The sequence below is a fragment of the Rhizophagus irregularis genome, chromosome 24 (genome assembly GCF_026210795.1).
Source record: "Rhizophagus irregularis chromosome 24, complete sequence".
NCBI lineage: Eukaryota > Fungi > Glomeromycota > Glomeromycetes > Glomerales > Glomeraceae > Rhizophagus > Rhizophagus irregularis.
The window spans coordinates 2487466-2511046 of NC_089452.1; the positions used below are offsets into that span (position 1 = coordinate 2487466).

The 23581-nt window shown below is 40.8% G+C and overlaps 5 protein-coding genes across 5 annotated transcripts; 1 reads left to right on the top strand and 4 right to left on the bottom strand.

Annotated features, from left to right (window-relative positions):
* Positions 1-2781: 2781 nt before the first annotated feature.
* Positions 2782-3198, bottom strand: OCT59_016236 (uncharacterized protein; the record flags this gene model as incomplete). The annotated part of the gene is made up of 1 exon (XM_066132343.1): positions 2782-3198. One exon carries the CDS (start codon positions 3196-3198, stop codon positions 2782-2784), a length of 417 nt encoding a protein of 138 aa, XP_066003338.1.
* A 109-nt stretch (positions 3199-3307) lies between these two features.
* OCT59_016237 (uncharacterized protein) lies at positions 3308-3778 on the bottom strand (the record flags this gene model as incomplete). Its single annotated transcript, XM_066132344.1, has 1 exon — positions 3308-3778. The coding sequence occupies one exon, from the start codon at positions 3776-3778 to the stop codon at positions 3308-3310; it is 471 nt and encodes a 156-aa protein (XP_066003339.1).
* Positions 3779-3891: 113 nt separating this feature from the next.
* Positions 3892-5775, bottom strand: OCT59_016238 (uncharacterized protein; the record flags this gene model as incomplete). Its single annotated transcript, XM_066132345.1, has 1 exon — positions 3892-5775. One exon carries the CDS (start codon positions 5773-5775, stop codon positions 3892-3894), a length of 1884 nt encoding a protein of 627 aa, XP_066003340.1.
* A 2733-nt stretch (positions 5776-8508) lies between these two features.
* OCT59_016239 (uncharacterized protein) lies at positions 8509-8877 on the bottom strand (the record flags this gene model as incomplete). The annotated part of the gene is made up of 1 exon (XM_066132346.1): positions 8509-8877. One exon carries the CDS (start codon positions 8875-8877, stop codon positions 8509-8511), a length of 369 nt encoding a protein of 122 aa, XP_066003341.1.
* Positions 8878-19943: 11066 nt separating this feature from the next.
* OCT59_016240 (uncharacterized protein) lies at positions 19944-20648 on the top strand (the record flags this gene model as incomplete). The annotated part of the gene is made up of 1 exon (XM_066132347.1): positions 19944-20648. One exon carries the CDS (start codon positions 19944-19946, stop codon positions 20646-20648), a length of 705 nt encoding a protein of 234 aa, XP_066003342.1.
* Between the last annotated feature and the right edge of the window lie 2933 nt (positions 20649-23581).

Genomic DNA, 23581 nt, shown 5'->3' on the forward strand with positions numbered 1-23581 from the left:
CTGGTAGTCAATAAATTTGCATGAGCCTTTAGTATTCTAACTAATTCATCATCGTCTTCTTCATTAGCCAAGTGTGCAGGAGGCGGTCCAGTAGGTTCTGAAGGAGTATAAACTGGAATTGGTGTTGATGTCGACATAGTATTTAAACTAAGTTAGAATAAAATTCAAATGGATCTTTATGTATACAATTTGGATGAGTACACGACCGACTCAAGACAAGGCAATGAGTTTGCTCCATCATGGCCCTTTCGATTAGCCGTAGCAGGTAGCTCAGACTCAGGTAAGACAACTATGATTATTAACTTGTTAATGGGTGACAAGAAGGCAAAGGAGGATGGTAATCGGTATGTACTATGTGATGCAGTACTTTTAGTTGGCAGATATCTTGACGAGCCAAAGTGGGCAGTTGTACATGATTTTTTCGAAGAGGAGAAGATCCCATTCACTGCAGTAACCCATAGTGAGATTCCAGAGATTGACTCCTTCGACCCTACTCAAGCTACTGTGGTAATCTTTGAGGATCTGATGGATGCACCTAAAAAAATCCAGGATCTCATCACTGGTTACTTTACACATGGACGACACAAAAATATTTCATGTATTTATGTAGCCCAAAGATTCTTTGCCATTCCTAAGGCTATTCGAGAAAATGTTAACTACATCTCACTGCATGGAGGTCATGGGAGCCTTACAGATACCAAGAGAATCATCCGCCAATATACAGAAGAATCAGAGTCATTAGCACCAGTAATTGATGATCTTACTCTGCAACGTGAATTTGTAGTGTTTGATCTTAGACGGTCCAAAAGTGATCCACTGTCCATTCGAGTAAGATGGGATACTAGTCTCAGTTCGATCACAGAGCAATCTCAGTTCAATCCTAGTTCGATCTCAGTTCAATCTCAGTTTGATCCAAGTTTGAACCCAGTTCGATCTCAGTCTGAACCCAGTTCAATCACAGTTCAATCCAAGTTTAGTCCCTATGGTCAGAAAGCTGTATTTGAAGCAAAAAAAGGTGGACACTTGATTGAATTTGCTCGGGTATTTCCATCCCCTAAAGAGCGTCAACATTTACTTGTACCTGGTGTCTTAGCCAAGAATACAGATACCTGGATTAAATTTGTCTTTCGGGAAGCTTATGGACTTTCTGGTAAGACCCTAGGAGCTGACTTTCAGGATTTCTTAGCAAAAGTACAGGGTAGGACTGCAAAGACTGAAACTCTGAAAACTGAGAATGTGAAGGAGTTATTCTCCCGATATGAAGCCCTGAAGTCTAGTCGCCCTCTGGATAATAAAAAAATAATAGAAGGTATTGAAGTCCTTCTACAGATCTTTTCTAAGAGCCACATGGACCGTCGAGCATTACAAGTAGGGATTAATAGTATCTTGTGAGAATATCAAGTAATTCGTTTGCAGAAGCTCTAAGAATCATAGCACTTTTTTTACGGCCTTCAAAGTCAATCCTTAACATCTTAGCCTTCAACCCTATTGCTCCTAAGGCACGAGAAGCAAAGTTCTTAGTCATTGAATTACTTATATGATTTACATAGTTCTTATAGAATGTATTGAAAGGCTCGTCGATACCATCTGGATATGTACCCCTTAGAAATTGATATAAGGCAATTTCTCCACTATCACAACCTATGGCTATAAGCTGTTCGAGAAGCCACTTCCTAATATCTTCATATGGCTCTCCATCTATAATTTTCATATCCAGTCTTTGTGTAAACAATTGTGTAAAGTCCACATTACTTGCCCGACGAATGATCTGAACTAACTTATCCCTAGCAAGTCCCAAGGCTTGTAGAGGGTCATTCTCATCACTAATCTTCTTTATAATCTGTCTGTATAATACACTGGATAATCCTCTATGTGCTGTTTTTGGAGTGATTACTCCACAGTTTTGGTACTGGTTTATTACGATTGATGTTGACATGGCTATCTTTCTTTATGTAAAAAAGAATTATTCAAAATTAAGTAACTATTCGGAGCAGTCCTTGCACAACTTGTCCGTTAAGTCACTTGGGCTTACAGGCATGAGACATTCCCTACACAACTCAATATTAAGCTCTGCAAGTCTCGGGGTATGGTCCTCCAAAGTTCGTGGACGACCGGAAGGACCGGAGGAAGGTGTCCCGTTAGTCGTATCCTGCTGTAAGATAAAATCATCATATTCATCTTGGTCAGCCTGAATAGCGGCCCTGATTTGTTGTATATCATTGAAAGTTAACCGCTGCCCATCAAGATTTTCCTCATTATAGCGTGTTTCATTGATGATTTCCTCTATAAGCGCCTCTTCTTCATAATGGACAAGGTAGTAATCCTCAACTACCTCATAGTCACTCTCAATCAGTCTATGATATGTTCTAGTACCACGTCGAACATAACGTCCTGTATCTGTATTTAAATATACAGGTTGCTCTTCAGGTGGAGGTGCAGTTTGTCTACGGACAAGCCTTCCATCAATATAATCATGGGATTCCATAACTATTCGATTAAAGGTATCTCCACCGATAATAATTGGACGTCCAGTTATAGGGTTAGCTATATAAGGGTAAGACATGTCTTTTTTCTGTATGTGTCTACATACCTAATAGTTTTCTTCAATTTACAATAACCAAGTGACATGGTCATCAGTCCTTGTCGAAAAAAATGCAAGGATACCTGATGATAAAGTTACATGGTCATCAATCCTTGTCGAAAAAATGCAAGGATACCTGATGATAAGGTTACATGGTCATCAGTCCTTGTCGAGAAATATGAGGATACCCGATAAATAAGCTACTCCTGTTGAGTCCATTCGTTCCACTCCCAGTTCAGTCCCCAAGGGTCGCCTCCCCATCTTTGTTCACTTAATGCATGCTCTATGGTTTCCCTCTCTTGGGGGTCCACGACCATCCCATTCCTAAGCATTTTCTCCATAATATAAAGCTGATCCTCGGTGAGGCGGTCTATCCATCTTTTATAGAAGTCGTTTACATCTTCAAATGATATCCAGTCAATATTCCCTTTTTCAAACGGCTTTCCAAGAGCTTGGACATGCCCAATTGTAGTAGCGTAATTTTTCCATCTCTTATATGCTTCTTGACGAACCTCCTGCCACCACACACTATCTACTTTACTCGCTGCAATAAGGTCAGTATCTGGGATCTTTGCAACAATGCGTTCGACTATTTCTACTGGTAATCGGTCCAACATGATGTTATGTTACTTATACTATAGCCATCTTCAATTACTGTATGCCCATTACAAATGGATAAAAAATATAAACTAAATTCGTACAGGATCGTGGGACCACAGGAGCCGCTTATGCAAGAAGTTCTGTTAAGGTTTTCTCAGCCTCATTCATAGTGACAGCTCGCTTTGGGGAACCTGTTAATGAGTCCTTAGTTACATTATAATACAACTCGAAGAGGGCCTCAAGTTTGTCTAAAAGAGCTTGTTTATTCTTGTATGATTCACGAATCTTTGCTATCTTAGCAGTATATGCTGCATTATCTGGGAAGAGTTTTCTGGCCACGAACTTCACATATGATACAGGAGACTTTGCTGTCTGGATTCTCTTGATATACTTCACATGATCCTGGACAAGGTAGCTGGTTTTGCTAAACCCAGATACTAATGCGACTATTATAGTGTCTTTCAATGCACGGATAATCTTGAGGACAGTTTCATCAGAGACAATGGTGAACTGATTATGTGATGCATCATAAATAACTTTATCACTAATGCTGTCAGTGCTGTTAATAATGCTTGCTAATTCGGTATATGTTGACATGATTCCTTATACTTTTTTGTACTTTGTAATAAATAGGAATCTTCAAATTGACTTTACATTCAAGCAAGAAAAAATATATATACCTACTGTAAATCCAACCGCATTCTTGGCAATCATGTCCAGATAACCTTGTTTGCATTTTTCACATGGCAGTATCCTGCGGTTTCAAACTTGAGAGCTTTCAATGCTTTGGATGCATTTTCTGGACAAGTGATAAGTGTAGGACTACTCGGCTGTTCCTCTAGAATAAATCCATCTGTATGGATGCGTCGTACTTTATCCTTATATGGTTCTAATAACTCTGAAGTCATCTTCCGTCCATGTGCTAATAAGAATGGAGCAATCCTAGGATACTCACCCTTGAAGGGACTACCTGGGTTTGTGAACTGGAATCGCCACTGGTCAGATCCTACTGGTACGATGGAGTCAAGTGTGTGGCCTTCTGGAAACTTGAATGGATCTGTTTGATCTGTGGTGAGTGTCTTGTAATTGCGTTTTCTCTGGCAGAGTGCTCCCCATAGTGTATTGAGAACTCTCTTTGCAACACGACCGGCCACGCCACCCTGGTTCTTTATATTGAAGAGAAAGTGGACATACTCACCAAATATTACAGTCCCAGGAATTCTTGCTTCTCTGTCATATATCAAGGCATTTGGCTTTCCATCCTGGATTAACTGTATATCGAGACCAAGTTTCTTTGCTCGTTGTAAGTCAATGAATGTATAGACTCCCCTCTTATTCTGTCGGAAGAGAATGTCATTACCACTTACCTTGCCCCTTTGGGGCGCTCTCTGGGAGCTGGCACGAAATAATCCATACAAGGCATAACCTCTATGGTCTACAAAGTCTTTGAGTATTTGAAACTTACCTTGTCGGATTGGAAAGTTTGCATTTGATTGCTGAATACTTGGATACAAACTTGTCACGTCGTATTGCCTTCCATAGCCCTTCCATTCATTGTCTGCCCAGATAAGACCTCCCATCATTGCATCACTTATCCACTCTGCTTCGACTGGGTCAAGAGGATCATTGGCTGGAACCCCTACACTAAACCGTTCAAAAAGCCAGAGTGCAGTTCTCTTGTACGACCAGTTGTGGTAAGATAAGTCGATTCCTAGACCGAACTTCTTTGTAGCCTGTAGGAAGGAATCCCGCTCTTCATGGATCCTCTGGTATGTTTCCTCAAGTGTTTCATATATTCCAGTTTTACGATTCTTCTCAATAGGGATGAAGGAGTAACTATCAGAGTTCTTACCTTTCTGAAACTGTCCAACTGTAAGAGACTTAACTGTCTTACCATTGTATATTGTTACTACATTATTAACCCCATCTTCACGATAAACAAAGGGAGACTTTTGTTTTCTATCTAATTTACTAGGGTGAAGTCTTCCAGGATTCAGTGCAAGAGAGTAGTGGCCTTCAGACAGGATGAGGGTTGCACGTCTGTCAGATTTGCTCTTGGAAATTCGAGTGGAATCCCCTACAATATTAAGTGCAAGGCTTCCTGCAAGTTGTTCAACCTTATCCATATATGAGACTGGAACTGGAGCATCACGATTGAGACCTAATGCCTTTTTGATATATTCAGGTTTTTTTATAGTCTTGGGTATTTTAGAGAATATACCATAGATATGCTTCAGGCATTCATACAGGCAATCATTTAGCTCCCCATTGCATCCCCCTGCAACCGGTGGAGCATCTCTCACATAAATTATGAATCGTTCAAAGTAATCAGGATCTGCATCATCTGGTAGTTGTGCTTCATCATAGTGGTCTAAGAGTGAGAAGAGGCTGGCTGGTTGGTTTCCTGATGTCCATCCACCGGGTTTCCAGTTTTCATAGGGGAGCAGAATCTGAAATTTATGTGTCGGATACCGGGATTGGAGTTGCTGTCCAAGTCTGGCAATAGCTCCTCTAGAAAATCTTGCGCCTGAATACTGTAGTTCTTTGATATCTGGTCTTGTAGGTAAAGCACGTGCAATTTTTGAATAGGCCATTTGATATAACTATGAATTGTATTCAATTGTAATATAGGTTTTTTATATAAAAAATATAAGATAACTAAGAGGCGCTTATCTTATTAAAAGGAGTCAATCATATCACAGGCCTCATCAATATCCAGCTCGTCTACAAATCCATTAGCGGCCTCCCACTGGCGTTCCATCTCGGTCTTTGGACGTTCTTCGGGGATCTCTCGCGCTTTACCCTTATTCATCTTCATAGTTTCATAACCGGAGGTGGTAGGGATAATCTCGGCATCATGATCCTCCTTATATGCTCTTATTAAATCTGCAAGCTCTTTACGGCTAGGTGTTTTAGATAAGTATCCATTATATTCGATCCAGTCCTTGAAGCGGTCTACTACTTCCCTAAGGTAGTACTGGTACTCGTCCTCAATACGTGTTGTGGGACATTCCTCTACTTCAAACGCGAGTATTTCCCAGTCATACTCGTCTGACGCGTTTTGGTACTTAGCCCATAAATCCTTACCTGTATTGTAGAGATCATTGAAGACCTGGTCCTTTGAATTCTTGACCCATGGCTTATAATCCCATCGGTGCCTTTCATGCCAAGCCCAGTGTGCTCGAGTACCTTCCTTTGGTTCAGGGTCCCAGTCAACTTCTAGTTCTGTGTCGGGTTCTGGGATAGGTTGCTCTTCAGGAGCCGGTTCTGGGTCAGGCTTAGTGACAGATGCAGAAGATTCTGCGAGAGACTCGGGTTGTTGTTCAGGAGCTGGGTTCACAGTTGTAAAATCTGAGTCAGATAGCAAGTCATCTAAAACGTCATAGTCATCATCAGCTTTAAATGCAGGTTCCTCAGCAGGCGGATCATTTTCTTGATCAGGTTCCTCATCAGATAGATAACAGTCCGAGAAGCTATCTATAGGTTCATCAGTATCTGACTCTATGGGAGCTGGAGATTCCTCAGGAATAGGATCCTCTTTGATGACAGGTGCGGGTTTTACCTTCAAGCAATCGGGCTTAAGTGGTACTGGTGGTGGAGTCTTTTTGGAAACTGGTTTCTCTTCAGTAGGCTTCTTCTCGACAGGAGCGGGTTTTTCTTCAGCAGGTTTCTCAACAACTGGCTCCACTTCCTCTTGATTTACCTGTGCTTCCTGTATGTCTTGTGTCTCCTGGATTACTCTACTAAAATTCTTCGCAATTTTTGCTTTATCTAGTATGTAATAGTTTATTCTAGCACCTGAACGTCTTGGGCGAGTTTTAGGAATGAATTGCTTAATCTCCATACCAAACTTATTATCACTAAGTGTTTTGTTTTCACCCTTCTCACTGCACCAATTCTGGTAAGTACTATAGAAATTTGTACAAGGGATTTCAAGTGTATCACAATTGTCGGGCCACATCATTTCAAGGTAATATTGTATGAAACGCTGGGGATTTGGAATACTTGCTTCAATTAGCTCCTGTTTCATTTGAGTATCAGGAATAGATCGGGGATTGAAGCTAGTTAAGTCTCGGCTAAGTAGATAGGACATGAAGGAACTGGCTGTATCTGGATTTTCTAATACTTTTACTAGAGAACTGAAGTATTCTCGATTACCCTTATATTTGGCTGAGACGTTAAGAGCTACAAATCTTTCATCTCCCATTTCTATGCGAATTGGCATAGCATGATTACTCAGGATCATGTAGCCAGCAAAGTCATCAATAACCTTCACATCTATTCCTTTTTCCTCGATAGAGATGTAAGGCTCAGTGATTAAACTCTTAAGTCGGTTATTTGCTCCATGCCATTCCTTGCCTGTCATATCACATTCATTGAGGATAATGAGTTTTTTGGCACGAACAGCTGCATTGAACCTTCCCATTACATCTTCAAGACGGGTAGTGGAGAGAAAGTTTTCACGACCAAGAATATGTTCTCCGATAAAATCGGTTAAGATATTCTTACCACATCTGGGGGGACTGCGCATAATAATTGCTGTACCGGGTTTTTTGTCGGGATTTTGAACCAGAAATGCGAGCCAGTTGAGGATGTATGTAGTTAACTGCTTATCCTCTGCACACCATACCTCATGAATATGTTGAATGATTGGATTAACTAGGTTCGATTTGATGTGCTCAGCGGGTTGAGCCCTGAAACCTAGAAAGAGATTGAAGAATTCAGGATTATACTTTGGTGCATTTGGGGGATAAGGCATGAAATTAACATCTGTATAACAGATCTTTGTAACTGAGGCTTGGATAAGAAGGTCCTTTAACTTGGTGGATGTGGTCATACCATCATCTTCTCCTGTATCTGACCGAATACTTACCTTGTGCTTAGTAGAAATTCCCTTGAGATCTGCAGCAAACTCAAAGTATATGCTTCCATTATAAGCCTTCTTTTTTCTGATCCACATGCCGGACTTCGTGGTGATGAAAGCCACAGAAGCTGAGATTGCTAAATTGACGCTTTCTTTTGTGTGTGTACCTATACACTTTTTAAGAAGGTCATCGTAGAAGAAACGGTTGTTGGGGTTAAAGATTGCTGGAACTTGAGCGGCCATTTTTTGTTCTATCAAATCGAGTACTAATTTATAGTTACCTAATCTTCAATTGCCGAATATTTTTTCCAAAGATCTGCACTCCTACCAGGTTACCCTCCTGTAGTCCTGTGGTTCTGCGGTTCTGCGGTCCTCCGGTTATATCTGGTTATCTTCTAGGGGTAAAAAAAAAACTATAAACCACGAACCTTTACGACTGCTCTAAATCTTCCCTTCCCCTTTTTCAAACTACATATATCTGAAATCCAAACCGCTCAAGAGCTCCTTTTACTATAGTTAGCTCTTTTCTAGTGTCCATTAACTCTTTACAAGCCTTTTGATACGCCTTCCATTCAAGTTCACGGAGGTCACGATTTCTATTATCCTCCTCCTCCGATCGACCAAGAGCATCATTTGCTTTTTCCTTCTTTTCTACTGCCCTGTCGTATGCCTCCTCGGCTTTTTTATGCCGCTTCCAGAGTACTCGTTCAGCTTCGGCTTTCCAGATTGGGCTGACTTCTAGAAGATGTGGCCCAAAATTGCTATTTGGAATGCGTTCCAGGATATGGCCTACAAGTTCAGGGATTACTGATACTGCGTGCGGGGTATACATGTTATCTGTCCTTATAGATTACTTATGGTATACCCATTGTTCAATTACTTATTTTTTCTGACGGGAAAAGTGGCCATAGTTCGGTGGTCATAGTTCGGCGGTCATAGTTCGGTGTTCCTAAGTAGATAAAGGGTGGTCATAGTTCGGCGGTCATAGTTCAGTGGTCATAGTTCGGCGGTCATAGTTCGGTGGTCATAGTTCAGTGGCATAGTTCGGTGTCCCAGGTATGTAGATAAAGGGTGGTCATAGCTTAAATTGGGTTTTGGAGCCTGAGGGGCTAACTAAGGTGGCCATAGTATTATCATAAGTTTCTCGAACTGTGGCCAGTACTATGACCGGATATTCTGTCTAATTTTGGCTTTATTCACGTTTTTATCCACTTTTTAGTAGTCTGGTCATAGTGGTCATAGTGGTCATAGTAGTTTTATGTATAAGAAAAAATGGATAAAAAAAAGGAGTTGGAAAGTAGTGTGACCAGCCATGGCCACTGTGGCCATGGTGGTAGTATATATGGGGGATTCCTGGGACCTGCAAGGTCCAAATAGGTACTGCGACGGGTCGTTAGACCCGGAGGTGGGTGGTGCTAGCACCTCCCACATCCAGCCCGACGACAATTCCCGCAGCACCTCTCAAGAAAATACTCAAACATCTACCCCGAATAATTCTGCTGCGCCTACTGCGCCTGGCCAAGACGCGTCCTCTGGAGCTGACGCGTCAATTCATGCACCTCGAAACAAAGAAAATAACTCATCCCTTAACGCGTCCCCTAATATGGGCATGAATGATGGTACATCGCCCGATCAGGCTGTCGATCCCTCCCCTACCATTACCATTAATCGTCAAGATTTCCTGGCTGCGGCTGCGCCCAACTCCGCTCCCCAAACTTTGGAAACTTAAAACTAATAAGGCAATCATTGATGCCGTTAACAACTTATTTTTAGAAACATATGAATCATATACCGGTCGGGCTCGTATGACTGGTTCAGGGGACGCTAAACGTCTTATCATTCATTTTCACACTGCGGATGCTCGTGACTTGTGTGTTGGTAGTACACACTCTGAGTTTCCGGATTTACAATTCCACTTGTACGATCCAAAACAACTCCGGTCTGATGAAGATCTCTGGGCAATTCAAGTCACTGATATACCGTTCTTCATCACTAAACCTCAACTCCAATCCTATTTTAAAAAATTCGGCAATCTGCTTTCCCTCCATCTTTATTCAAGGAAAGGTGCCAAGATGCAACAAGCCCGCATCGTCTATGATCACTCCGATGCTATTTCCCGCTTTACTACACAATGGGCTGTGTACTGTTTTTCCACTTGTTTACGTGTCACTCCATGTCACTACTCTGTGGATCAAAAGGCTTCTCGTTGTGAATTCGTTGCAATTCTCTCTGGTCTTCCCGCTAATACCAAAGACATCCATCTCGCTCCCTTGGTTAAAGAACATGGAGCTAAAGCTATTAACATTCCCCTTTCCTTAAACTCCTATAAGCCCAAACCATGGGCCTATGTTACTTTTAACTCACAGGCTACAATGGATGCCGCCATGGAACAAACTATTGGTTTTCAAGGCCGCACTCTCAGATGGGGTACATCCAACGATTCGAAAGCTCTTTGCCACAGATGTGGTAAACTCGGTTGTGCTCCTACCTCCTGCCCGCTTAATCAACGCCGCGGTCGTTCACGCACTCGTGACCCTGTTGCTGCTCTCAAAGAACGTTTCAACATTGGCCAACGACCTGCTCAACAAAGATTTCCACGTAATAATTCCAGGTCTCGATCTCGATCTAAATCCCGCGATCGTTCTGCCTCTGCTCAACGTTCCAATCCCAACTCTAATAGCTCTAATAATAATAATAATAACAATAACAATGCTAACCCCTCCTCCTCTGGTTCAATCAACTCCTCCTCAACTGCTCATGGACGTACACCTTCCAAGAATCGGAAAGGCAAAGATAGATCTGTTTCTTTTTCATCTAATGCTCGAGCTCCACTCCCGGACCCGAATTCTTCTAATGCTCTTGAGGCTGCCCTTAAGATTCTTAATGTTTTAAAAGATCTTCAACAAGATGTTGCTCGTGTGGAATCCCGCATCTCAAATCTTGAACTTAACAACCAACGGCTATCTGCTATTGAAGCCCACTTAGGCATCAATCCTCCCTCTGCACCTGTTGTCAATTCCGAACCTGATCGGATGGAAGAAGACCTTCCCGAAACCACTGGTACCTTAATCCCGCATCCAAGCGCACCCTTGTCTTCTGGTCCAAAGAAAGCTTCTCCCCCTAATTCTACACTTAACAAAGCTTCGCACTCTGCTCCGGCTTCCAACTCTATCCCTTCCCCGCAAGATGAATTGAACTCAGTTATTCAAGATCAAAAAGCGATTAAAGATACTTTACAATCACTCACTGGTTCCATTCAAGGTTTTATTGCTTCTCTTGGTGGCTCTTCCTCCGATCGAGCTTCAGCTCCTTCGCAATAACTGACTTACCTCTCACCCTCCCCGTTTATTATTATCATTGTGCTCTAATGTCAGACAATTTTAATTATGATACATTTGTTCGAAACCCACCCAACCCTGAAGACACTTATAATTTTTCAGAACATGAATCTTTATTTTCTTCTTTAAACTCTTCCCCAATTCCCAATTCCTTTAATATTTCATCCTTTAATGTTAATGGTCTTCGTCAAAATAGCCAAGTTAAAATTGATCAAATTTCGAATTTCTTCAATCTTAAACACATTTCTTTTGGTGGTATCGTTGATACCCATTTATCCCCTAAACAGATTCACTTTTTATCTAAGCGCCTTCCTAATTATACTGTCTTTTCATCTGATATAGATACCACCAAACAAATTAAATTTACTGGTGGTGTTTCTCTTTTTATTGAAAAATCACTCGCTTCCCATGTCCAAGATTTTGTTTCACATTCTTCGCGTATCTTATCTGTTGACCTCTATTTTAAAGGCAACATTAAATTGCGTATTTTTGTCATATATATTCCTCCTATTTCTGATTCCAAATTACGATCGGAAACTATTGACCTTCTTTTACAATTATTGGTGCATACTAAACAACAAAACTTTTATCACGCCGTTTGTGGCGATTTTAATATGCACTTAGATATTTACTACCCCATTTACTTTAATCGCCCTTCTGTTGCTTCTCAACGAGCTTATCGCTTGTTATATCATCTTTTATCTCATGGTTATGAAGAAACTTTTCCTGTTAACGCTTCAGATTCTCTAGGCACCTTTCACCGTGATAACCAAATCACTCGCATAGACTATGTTTGGTCTTGCTCGATGCTTAAAAACTTCGCTCTCACTTCCTACATATTCGATGCTCAAGATACTTGTTCCTCTGATCATAATCCTGTTATCACGTATTTTGATAACTCGCTCTTGTCAGCGTCTATCAAGGTTGCTCGTGCTAAACAACTTCAACGTCGAACTCGCCGCATATTCAAATTTGATTCAGTCACTACTCAACAATGGGAATCCTTTTCTACTCAAGCTGATTCTTTATGCGATGTTCCTCCTTCAACCTTCTCAACATGGCACGTCAACCAACAATGTGAATATTTACATTCTCGTATAGTGAAAGCTGCTAATGCCTCTCTCCCTTCTGTCACGGTTGGTAATCAATATACTCCCACGGTGCCTACAGATTTGGAAGCATTAACTCAACATTACCGTTTCCTCAGCCGTCTTTTGCATTCGATACGCTTATTGCGAAAATATCCTTCCACATATTATAATAGATATGAACGTATTTGGTCCATTCATTTCGCTCGACTTCAAAAAATTCTTCATCTTTATAAGAAGGTTATTCCTTCTCCCCCTATTTTACCTACTTCTTTATCCACATGTAGGCAAGACGATTTTAAATTTTTATTAGATTCTTTAAAGACTATTTCTAGTGCCCTCCATGGCCTCCTTCTTCTTAAAGAAAAAGATTTTCAAGATTCTTCCATTCGTGCTAAATTGGATGATAGGGATAACAATTTTGAAACTGATATCTCTTCGTTTATTGATTCTGCTCTTTCACGAACAAGACGTCGTATTACTTTGGATCGTGTCTTTATTGACCACCCTACACAACCTAAACTTTTGACGGATCCACACGATATTGATGACACCGTTATCAACCATTTTCAGAACTCTGTTCCTATTAAATCATCTCCTCTGGCTCATATTTCAGCCCTTCCTGAAAGATGGTCCTCTGCCTATCGTCCCATAGATGATGTGGATCCCTCTATTTACATTTCTCTATTGGATCCTCCTACCCTTGATGAATGGTTGTCTACGGTCTTCTCGATGCCGAATGATAAAGCTCCTGGTCCCTCTATGATCACTTATGAGATGCTTAAGCATTTGGGTTCTACCACTTCCGCTTTGGTTCTGATCCTGGTACAATCATGCCTTCGTACTGCTGATATTCCTGATTTATGGCGTCAAGCTATGGTTTTTCCTATCCCTAAACCTCACGAATGGAAATGTCAACTCAAAAATACAAGACCCATTACTCTACTTGAAGTAATTAGAAAATCTTTGGTCAAACTCTTTTATAATCGTCTCGCTTCCATTTTGGCTTCAAATGAAGTGCTCAAAGGAGGAAACTTCGCCGGTCTCCCTGGTGGTTCTTGTCGCGACCCTATTGTCATCCTGGAATCTATTATCCATGATGCTCATGTCAACAAATCGCCGCTTTGGATTCTTTCACAAGATATTTCGAAGGCTTTCGACTCGGTTGATCTCAAGATGTTGCGTTTTGCGTTAGAACGCATTAAACTTCCGGCTTCTGCTATCAAATTTATTTTATCCCTTTTTATGAAACGCTCTAACCGCGTTTTTACTGCTCATGGAACTACACCTTCTTACCGCGTTCGTATTGGTATAGATCAAGGCGAAGTTATCTCTCCTTTACTCTGGGTTATATATATAGACCCTTTATTGACTGTTCTTAAAAATGAAATGATGGATCCATATATACTTCACGCTTCTTCTTTATCTAATCCCTTGGCCGAGGCAAATTTGGATGGGTTACGAATTAACAACTTGGTCTTTATAAATGACTCTACTTTAATTTCGTCATCCAAATTTGGAATGGAATCGATGCTCTCTATCACGGAAGAATTTTATCAAATTAATAATACTTCCGCTAATCACAACAAATATGTTTTAATTACTAATTCGTTGCCTCCCACTTCAGTTGTTTCGCCTCCTCCAGTCGTGTTTGACTTGCAATTATCTGGACTAAACAAAGTTCCTTCCATTTCTATTGTGCCTATCTCCATGAATAGCTCTTTCCGCTTCCTGGGCGTCTGGTTCAATGTTGCTGGTTCTCGAGATTTTGTCAAAAAGCAAGTTGCTCATGAATGCAACTCCTTCGCGGCTATCGTTCGCCCTGCTAAATTGTCTGCAAAACAAGTTGTTTACCTACACAATACCGTCCTTATTCCGAAGTTGGAATATCGTATGCAAGTCACTCACCTCTCCGAATCTGAATTTACCTTGGCAACCAGCAGCATCCGTTCCTTGGTTAAACACAAGGCCAATTTTTCGCGAGCGCTCCCTGATTCTATCTTGTTTTTATCTCAAGGCTTGGGGTTAATCAATTTATTTTTTCACCAATCACAAACACATTTAATTAATTTATTTTTATTAGCTAATTCTTCTTCTTCTTTTATGAAAATGTTGTTTTTATATAGATTGCGTTTAATTCAATTTTCTTTTTTGATTCCTATTTCTCCCTTATTAGTTAAAGATTGGACCTTATGGTCTAAACTTTTTGCTTTTAAACAGGATTATATCGCTTGCACTATTGCTCTCCTGACCACCTCTCCCTTCAAGTTATCACGTTCTCGATTATCAACCTCGTCTGACCTTACTATACCTAATGGTCACACGCCTTTATTTGAAGTGATGACTCCAAAAATTTTTATAGCTTACTTCCGACGCCTTAGATGTTTGCAACTTTATTATCTATCTCAATTCATCACATCTCAAGGAACCCATATGATCACTTGGAATGTTTATTTATCCAGTCTATCAAGTAGGAAAGGCCATCGAATCCTCCCGCATAAATGGTTCAATGACATCTACCAATGCGTTACTGTTCCAAATTCCAATTCTCTGCTCTTGGATCAATTTTCTTCTGATGCTATCCCTTCAAGCATTGATTTGGCTCCAGCCTTTGGTTCTTCTAGAAAATCCATGAAATGGATCATAACTTTGGACGACGATGGCTCTCCTCTTTTTGGAAAACAACTTAGCAAACAACAATATTCCTGCAAGATCGTCCATTGGACCTCTGATTGTGTAACTCGACCTAATGATGTTATCACGCTCACTCCTTGTCCTGGTTGCTCTAAGCATGTACCAGTTACCTATAATAAAAACCGTCCAACAGATGTTACTCCTTTATGTATCATCCCAAAACTTTCTCCTCTTAGATCTTTAATTTTCCCAACGACGCAGGAACGCATTAGACATGACACCACCTCTATTACTTCTCCTTTTACTTGGGCGGACCTTGACGAGGTTGTAAGATCCTATTATGGTCGTTTGGATATTTATCCTGATTTCTCACAAGAAGATGTGGTTATTCTCCCTTCTCCTTCTCCTCCCCCCTTTTTGGGTTCGACTGCTCCTCTTGCTTTTGCTGCCTCACCGTTAGCGACTCCTCCTGATAATCATTATTGTTTTTATACCGATGGTTCTTTAATTAACCTTGGCACTCCTGACGTTTCTATGGGCTGGTCTTGGGTTCAAGTCCTCGATGGCGCTGGCTTTTTCCAATCTATCGCTGCTTACGCACATGGAATTATTCACGATTGGCCTTCTTCTACAAGAGCTGAAATTGCCGCTATACATGCTGCTCTGACTGTCACTCCTCCTTCTTCAACGGTCACTATTTATACTGACTCTCAATCTGCCATAGATGGTCTTCGCCTATGTGCTACCTTTTCTTATTCCAATAGTAGGCTTTATTACAAGACCACCAATTTTGAACTTTGGGCTATTATTGAACGTCTCATTTTATCCAAATCTTTATCCGTCACGGCTGTTAAAGTGAAAGGTCACTCTGGTAATTTCTATAATGACTACGTGGACTCTCTGGCCAACTCTGCACACACTTCTTCTTCAGCGATTCTTCTTTCTGATCTGGATCAAGTTTCTCCTCACGATTTCTTATTAAAATATGATGATATCTTATGCGAATCCAACCCACGACGCTTATTCAAGCAATATTCACAAATGCTGTGGATGCATAGATTAACGCGTTTATCACGTTTTAATTTTACCATTGCTTTATCTTCTACCTTAGATTTCGTGATTGATTAGGATCTTACTTGGTTCTTGTTAAATTCAGAACCCCAGCATGATGCCTCTTTTACTCGTGCTCATGCTTCCTCTCATCGCACCTTCAAATTCAAACTCTTTTTGGAAGATTTGCCTACTTTGGAACATCTTAAAAGAATTCGCTCGGACTTGTATATCGACATCTTATTGTGTCGTTCATGCCTCGACTCCAAGGAAGATTTCATGCACTTGTTTATGTGCAAATGTAGACGAATCGCTATGGAACAGATTCTCCTTTCCTACCAAAAACATTTTATTAACAAACTTCAAGAAGCTGGTGATCTTGTTAAGATAGATCCCTCTTTAATTATTAACAAATTTAATTCTCTTTCTTGTTGGTCCTTTTCTTTGTCAAATTGGACTTCATATAGTCTTGTCCGTGGCTGCCTTCCAAAATCCTTTGTCGAATTTTTTGAAGAACTCTCTATTCCACGAAATTCTGCGATGAAGGTTATCTCTGCTATCCACAATCAATTTATCCAAAAGATCAGAAAACGAATTTGGCTACCGCGTTCCTATGATAAATCCAAATGGGAAGACGCGATGAATATTACTCAAAAACTTAAACTTTCTCGGCCTTCTAATTTGCCAAAGTCCACGTACTTACCTTTCTCAACTTTACCTCCTCCGACCCTTTCCGATGCCGCACGTGACTCCGACGTTGATTATTTAAAGAACTCGATGAAATATGGTTTGCCTTGGTTTAATCACTATTCGGGTTTTATGGGTTGTCTAACGGTGCAACTTACTAACAGCTTTAGCAGGGTGGTGTGTGAATTTTAATAATGGGCGCATTGTTCGTTGGTTTGTTTACATAGTTGCTTCTTCTTAGGTTGGAATATATCTAGGCGGGGGATCAGGATAGTTTTAGTGTTATGCGATTTTTTCTCTTTTGAATTATTTTATAGCTTTATTACTATTTTGGAGACTATATAGTTTTGTTTTTAGTTAATTTTATTTTTCTTTTTTTGTACTTTGAAAATTTTATTTTATTTTTGTAAGTTCGTTAAATAAATTTAATAAAGATAAAGGCTACTATGCCATATTTGCCTTTGACAAGGACTGATGACGATGTCACTTGGTTATTGTAAATTGAAGATAACAATTAGGTATGTAGACACGTACAGAAAAAAGATATGTCATACCCTTATATAACTAATCCTATAACCGGACGTCCAATCCGTGTTGGTGGAGATACCTTTAATCGAATAGTTATGGAATCCCATGATTATATCGATGGAAGCCTTGTCCGTAGACAAACCGCACTGCCTCCACCCCAGGAACAACCTGTATATTTAAATACAGATACAGGACGCTATATTCAACACGGTACTAGAACGTATCATAAACTGATTGAGAGTGACTATGAGGTAGTCGAGGACTACTATTTTGTTCATTCTGAAGAGGAGGAGCTTATAGAGGAAATTATCAATGAAACACGCTATAATGAGGAAAATCTTGATGGCCAGCGGTTAACTTTCAATGATATACAACAAATCAGGGCCGCTATTCAAGCTGACCAAGATGAATATGATGATTTTATCTTACAGCAGGATACGACTAACGGGACACTTTCCTCCGGTCCTTCTGGTCGTCCACGAACTTTGGAGGACCATGCCCCGAGACTTGCTGAGCTTAATATTGAGTTGTGTAGGGAATGTCTCATGCCTGTAAGCCCAAGTGACTTAACGGACAAGTTGTGCAAGGACTGCGCTTCCTAATGGTCAGTCCTCCGGTCCTCCAGTCTTTCCAACGGTTGATCCCTTAATGCCAGTTATTTTTTTTTATACAAATGACAGGTATTTAAAGATAACAATATATAAAAAAGATTGTGAAGGATACTAAGTGAGCGAATAATCAAAGAAAAATAGCCATGTCAACATCAATCGTAATAAACCAGTGTCAGAACTGTGGAGTATTCTCTGCAAAAGCGGCATATAGAGGATTATCCAGCGTGTTGTATAGACAGATTATAAAGAAGATTGGTGACGAGAGTGAACCTTTACAAGCCTTGGGACTTGCCAGGGATAAGTTGGTCCAGATTATTCGTCGGGCAAGTAATGCGGATTTTACGCAATTATTCACACAAAGACTGGATATGAAAATTATGGACGGAGATTCATACGAGGATACTAGGAAGTGGCTTCTTGAACAGCTTATAGCCATTGGATGTGACAGTGGGGAAATTACCTTATATCAGTTCTTACGGAATACATATCCGGATGGTATTGATGAACCCTTTACTACATTCTATGAGAACTATGTAAGTCATATAAGTAATCCGATGACTAAGAACTTTGCTTCTCGAGCCTTAGGAGCTATTGGGTTAAAAGCTAGGACTCTACGGATTGACTTCGAAGGACGTAAAAAAAGCGCCATGATTCTTAGGGCTTCTGCGGAAGAACTTCGCGAGATGGGTTGCTAAAGCAACCAGATTCTTACAAAATACTATTGATCCCTACTCGTAATGCTCGACGGTCCATATGACCCTTAGAAAAGATCTGTAAAAGGACCCCGATGCCTTCTATTATTTTTTTATTATCCAAAGGGTGACTAGACTTCAGGGTTTCATACCGGGAGAATAACTCCTTTACGGTCTCAGGTTTTGGAATTTCAGTCTTCGCGGTCCTATCCCGTACTTTCGCTAAGAAGTTTTGGAAGTCTGATCCCAGGGTCTTACCAGATAGTCCGTAGGCTTCCCGAAAGACGTACTTAATCCAGGTATCTGCGTTCTTAGCTATAACACCAGATACGAGGAGGTGTTTTCTTTCTTTAGGCGATGGATATTCCCGAGCAAACTCGATTAGCTGGGAGGACTTTTTTGCTTCAGCTATGGCTTTCTGGCCATAGGGACTAAACTTCGATCGAACTGGGTTCAAACTCGGATTGAACGGGGATCGAACTGGGTTCAAACTCAGATCGAACGGAGATTGAACTGAGATCGAACTAGGATCGAACTGAGATTGATCGGTGATCGAACTGAGACTAGTATCCCATCTAACCCGAATAGATAACGGATCGCTCTTGGATCTTCTAAGATCAAATACTATAAATTCGCGTTGTAGAGTAAGGTCATCGATTACTGGAGCTAGTGACTCTGATTCTTCTGTATACTGGCGGATGATCCTCTTAGTATCGGTTAAACTTCCGTGCCCTCCATGTAGGGAAATATAATTCACATTTTCACGAATAGCCTTGGGAATGGTAAAGAATCTTTGGGCCACATAGATACATGAAATATTTTTGTGTCGTCCGTGTGTAAAAAATCCAGTGATGAGATCCTGGGTTTTTTTAGGCGCATCCATCAAATTCTCGAAGATTACCACAGTAGCCTGGGTGGAGTCGAAGTCCTTGACATTTGGAATCTCACTATGGGATACTGCGTAAATGGAATTTCTTCTTCTTTGAAAAAATCACGTACGACTGCCCACTTCAGTTCATCGAGGTATCTTCCAACTAGAATTACCGCATCACATAATATGTACCTTTCGCCATCCTCCTTTGCCTTCTTGTCTCCCATTAACAAATTAATGATCATAGTTGTCTTACCCGAGTCAGAACTTCCTGCTACGGCAAGACGGAAAGGCCATGATGGGGCAAACTCATTACCCTGTCTTGAGTCGGTCGTGTACTCGTCCAAATTGTATACATAAAGATCCATTTGAATTTTATTCTAATTTAGTTTAAATACGATGTTGACACCAATTGCAATTTATACTCCTTCAGAGCCTACTGGACCACCTCCTAGGGATTTGCGTGATATGAATAATATACCATTAGTTGCGGTAATTAAGGATCTAACAGATTTTTTAACTGTCAGTGATCGCATGGTTGTTAATCGAGATGTACAAAATGCAAACCATCGTCTTAAACATGCTCTTAATTTATTAATTCATCGCTGTAGAGAAACATACGAAGAACGTGATATATTAAAAGCGGAACGCGATCGATCTCGAAAAGAACGTGATGAATTACAAGACGAACTCGAGGTTCAAACAGGTTTGTTAGGTTTTACACAAGATGAGCTAAATATCGTACAAGATACTATTACTGGTTTGGAAGCTAATTTGGCTGAATTAGAACGTGAGTTTGGTGGTATGCGGATGACTAATCGTCGTCTTCAGCAGCAATATAATCTTATGAGAGGAGAACGTAATAGAGCTATAGGTGAACGTAATAGAGCTATAGGCGAGCGTGATGCAGCACGAAATCAGCTTGTATATGCCAATAATCGGGTTCTTTTTGGAATTCGGACATTGGGACGTCTTAGGAATCGACTTTTCCAACAAATAGCCGCTCTGCGTATCCAAGTACAATGGTTTCGGATTAGACAATTGAACCCTCCTCCACCTCCTCTCAACAATCCACAAAATACGATATGGCTGCCGTTGGTATAGCTGCCCCCATATTTCATGGTCGGGAAGATGAAGATCTTAATCTTTTTATTGATAACTTTTTAGGGTATATTAATACCGTTGGTATTGATCCATTGGACGATGTCGGTGCGCCTCCTGGTCGGGTGCGAGCGATGGGAGTTCTTCGTAGCTGTATGAGAAATGAAGCGGCGAGGTGGTTTGATGCAGAACTTACTGGAAAAAATTGGAAACTCTCGAGTATTCGGTTAGTGGCTGCTGCAAATGGTGGAGCCGGTGCTACTTGCCGAGCGTTCAGAGCTTTAGCTGTTCCTGAGGTTGCTAATGGATTACATGTTGGTACTTACTTACCCGGGTCTGATGCTGATGTATATTCAAGGATTGCAGGTAATGCGGCGGTAACCGTTGGAGATGCATTTTTCCCATCACGCGCTGATATCGTTAGAACGAATTTTAAAGTTGAAGAGCAGTGGAGGCGTGCAGGCGGACGTTCTACTCATCAACCCGTTAATGGGTTGGGAAATCATGGAGGTCCATTTAATGCTGCTGCCCAGAATCAACCGATAGTCTTACAGGGAATTCTCCTGGATCAAGCATTTATGTATATGCGCACAAATTTTCCAACTGTCGTGGAAGAAAGACTTCAAATACGATTTAGTAACCTTTACCAGGAACAAGGTGAACCTGTTCGATCTTACTATAAGCGAGTTGAGAGGGCTGGGGATATTGTAGGATATAATCGAATTATGGTTACTGACCAGTTTTATAGAGAACTTTTGCCGGAAAACGTTATTGAAGCTTCTAGAATCGGGGCGGCACCTCTTAATACATTAATTGATAGATTGAGTGATCTTGAGCGACGAAAGGGCGAAATGTTCTATGGATTACAAAGGCGTCAGGGTATTGAAAAGGCTAAAAAAGAGGAATTAGCTGGCTATACTCATCCCGTAACTCCACACGAAGGTGCTGTAATACAAAGGTCAACAGACGTTATTACTCAAGAACGATTACAAGAATTGCTCAAGGCACAAGCCGAGGAACTTACCAAGAATTTCCAGGCGCAATTTAAACAATTACAAGCATTTAAACCAGTTCGTAAACCACCGGTCTATAGACAACAGATTAAACCTGTTCAACCAAAACCACAGAGACGTGTTGTTCAGGATCATCAGGATCCTGATTGGGATGATGGTTATGTAGATCATGATTTTGGTGATGACCCTGGTGACCCTGATGCTCCTGAATGGACTAGTGAGGATGATCAACATGTTATTGATCTTATTATGGGATATGAGACGTCTAAAAGATTTCCAAAGAGACTTCAGAAGGCTAAAGATAGACGCGATGATCTGGAATTAGCCCGAGCAATGAGAAACCTCGATCTTAACGATGATGCTATGGATATTGATACTAATACCGCGAGTTTTGATGACTTGAAAATTGTTCCCGATGAGGAAGGTGGTTTTCGGATTTGTGCGGTTCGAAGTACAAAAAAAAAGTAAACTCGGATAAGGGTGTAAGTATCTCGAAACTTCTTAAATCTGTTCCAAAAAAATCAGTTAAAATGACTCCTATTAAGATTCCTGTAAAGGTTACTAGTAGTAAGCCCACATTTATAAAAGCCGTCACCAAAAATGATTCATTAAGTTTATTAAGGTCTGCAGATTTTAGGAAATTACTCCGCGAGATTCTTCGGGAAGAATTAAAGTCTGCTCGTAAAAGTACGGAGATTCTGGAAGACCTAGTTGAGGAAAAACAAGAAGAGGATATCAGGGAAGATGACCCGATGGATATTGACATAGCTCGTTTGGAGAATACTAAAGATCTTTTAGCGCTGGATGGGAAGGTCAATGGGATAGCAATTCAGTGTTTAGCAGATACTTGTGCTAACGCGTCTTTTATTCAGAGGGAAGCCGCTGAAGAATTAGGGTTGGATATCGACAAGAGTATTACACATAATATATCTGGTGCTCCGGGTTCTGGTAGGACATTCGGCATGGTAAAAGGTGTGTCAATCAAACTAACCCCTGATTGTGTAATCACTGAGAATCTTGCGGTTTTAAGCGATTACAAGCATAGGGAGATTGGATTGAGCCGGACGTGTCTGAAACGTTACAATTATAATGTCCATGAATCACGTGAACATATCGCCCTTACTTGTAATGAGAAGAATGTTTTTATCCCGATAGTTTCTGACGTGAATCGAGGAGACAAAAAATAGGGAATATTTATTTTTTATTCCCAAAACTTGCGGATTAAGGCAGGGACATCTTCCTCCAACCGGTCAGCAGGTTCCCAAGTGGCTTCGGTATCTGGGTATCGTTCCCACTTGACTAGATACTGGTCTTGACCCTTCCTGATGCGATGCCGGAGTATCCGCTCAGGTACAAATCTTTCGGGTTGCCCTCTTATCACGGAGTCAGGTGGGGGGTATTCATTTTCTGGAACAATCTGCAACTCTTTTCGGGTGTACGCACATCTGGATACACTTAGTCGCCCGTGTGGTCCATCAAGAAGATACGTAGGGGGTTGTTCGGGTGAGAGTATCATTTTTTTGATAACACGAATATTGGGATTCCATCTTATGTCACCTGTACGAAATTTTCCATGAAGTTTATTACCGAGTACTGAGATAGGTTCATCTAACTTTACTCGGACACGCATTCCTTCAGAGAGAAGGTCCGTCTTTTTTGATACTTTTGGTGACCCAGTCGGAATATCTGGAGGATTTCTTTGCCAGATTTCATCTATTTTATTAACTACATCACGGAAATCTTCTGACCATTCCACAGATGTCACCCCGGTCTTCAACTCCTGTGCTACCATTCGTTTGAGAAGGGGTTCTTGAATAGCTTGGATAGCTCGTTCAGCGTATGATTGCTGTTTGTGTCTTCCCGGCTCTCCAAACCTCATCATCACCCCTAGGCTGTTCAGGAAAAAATCACGTACCTGATCAT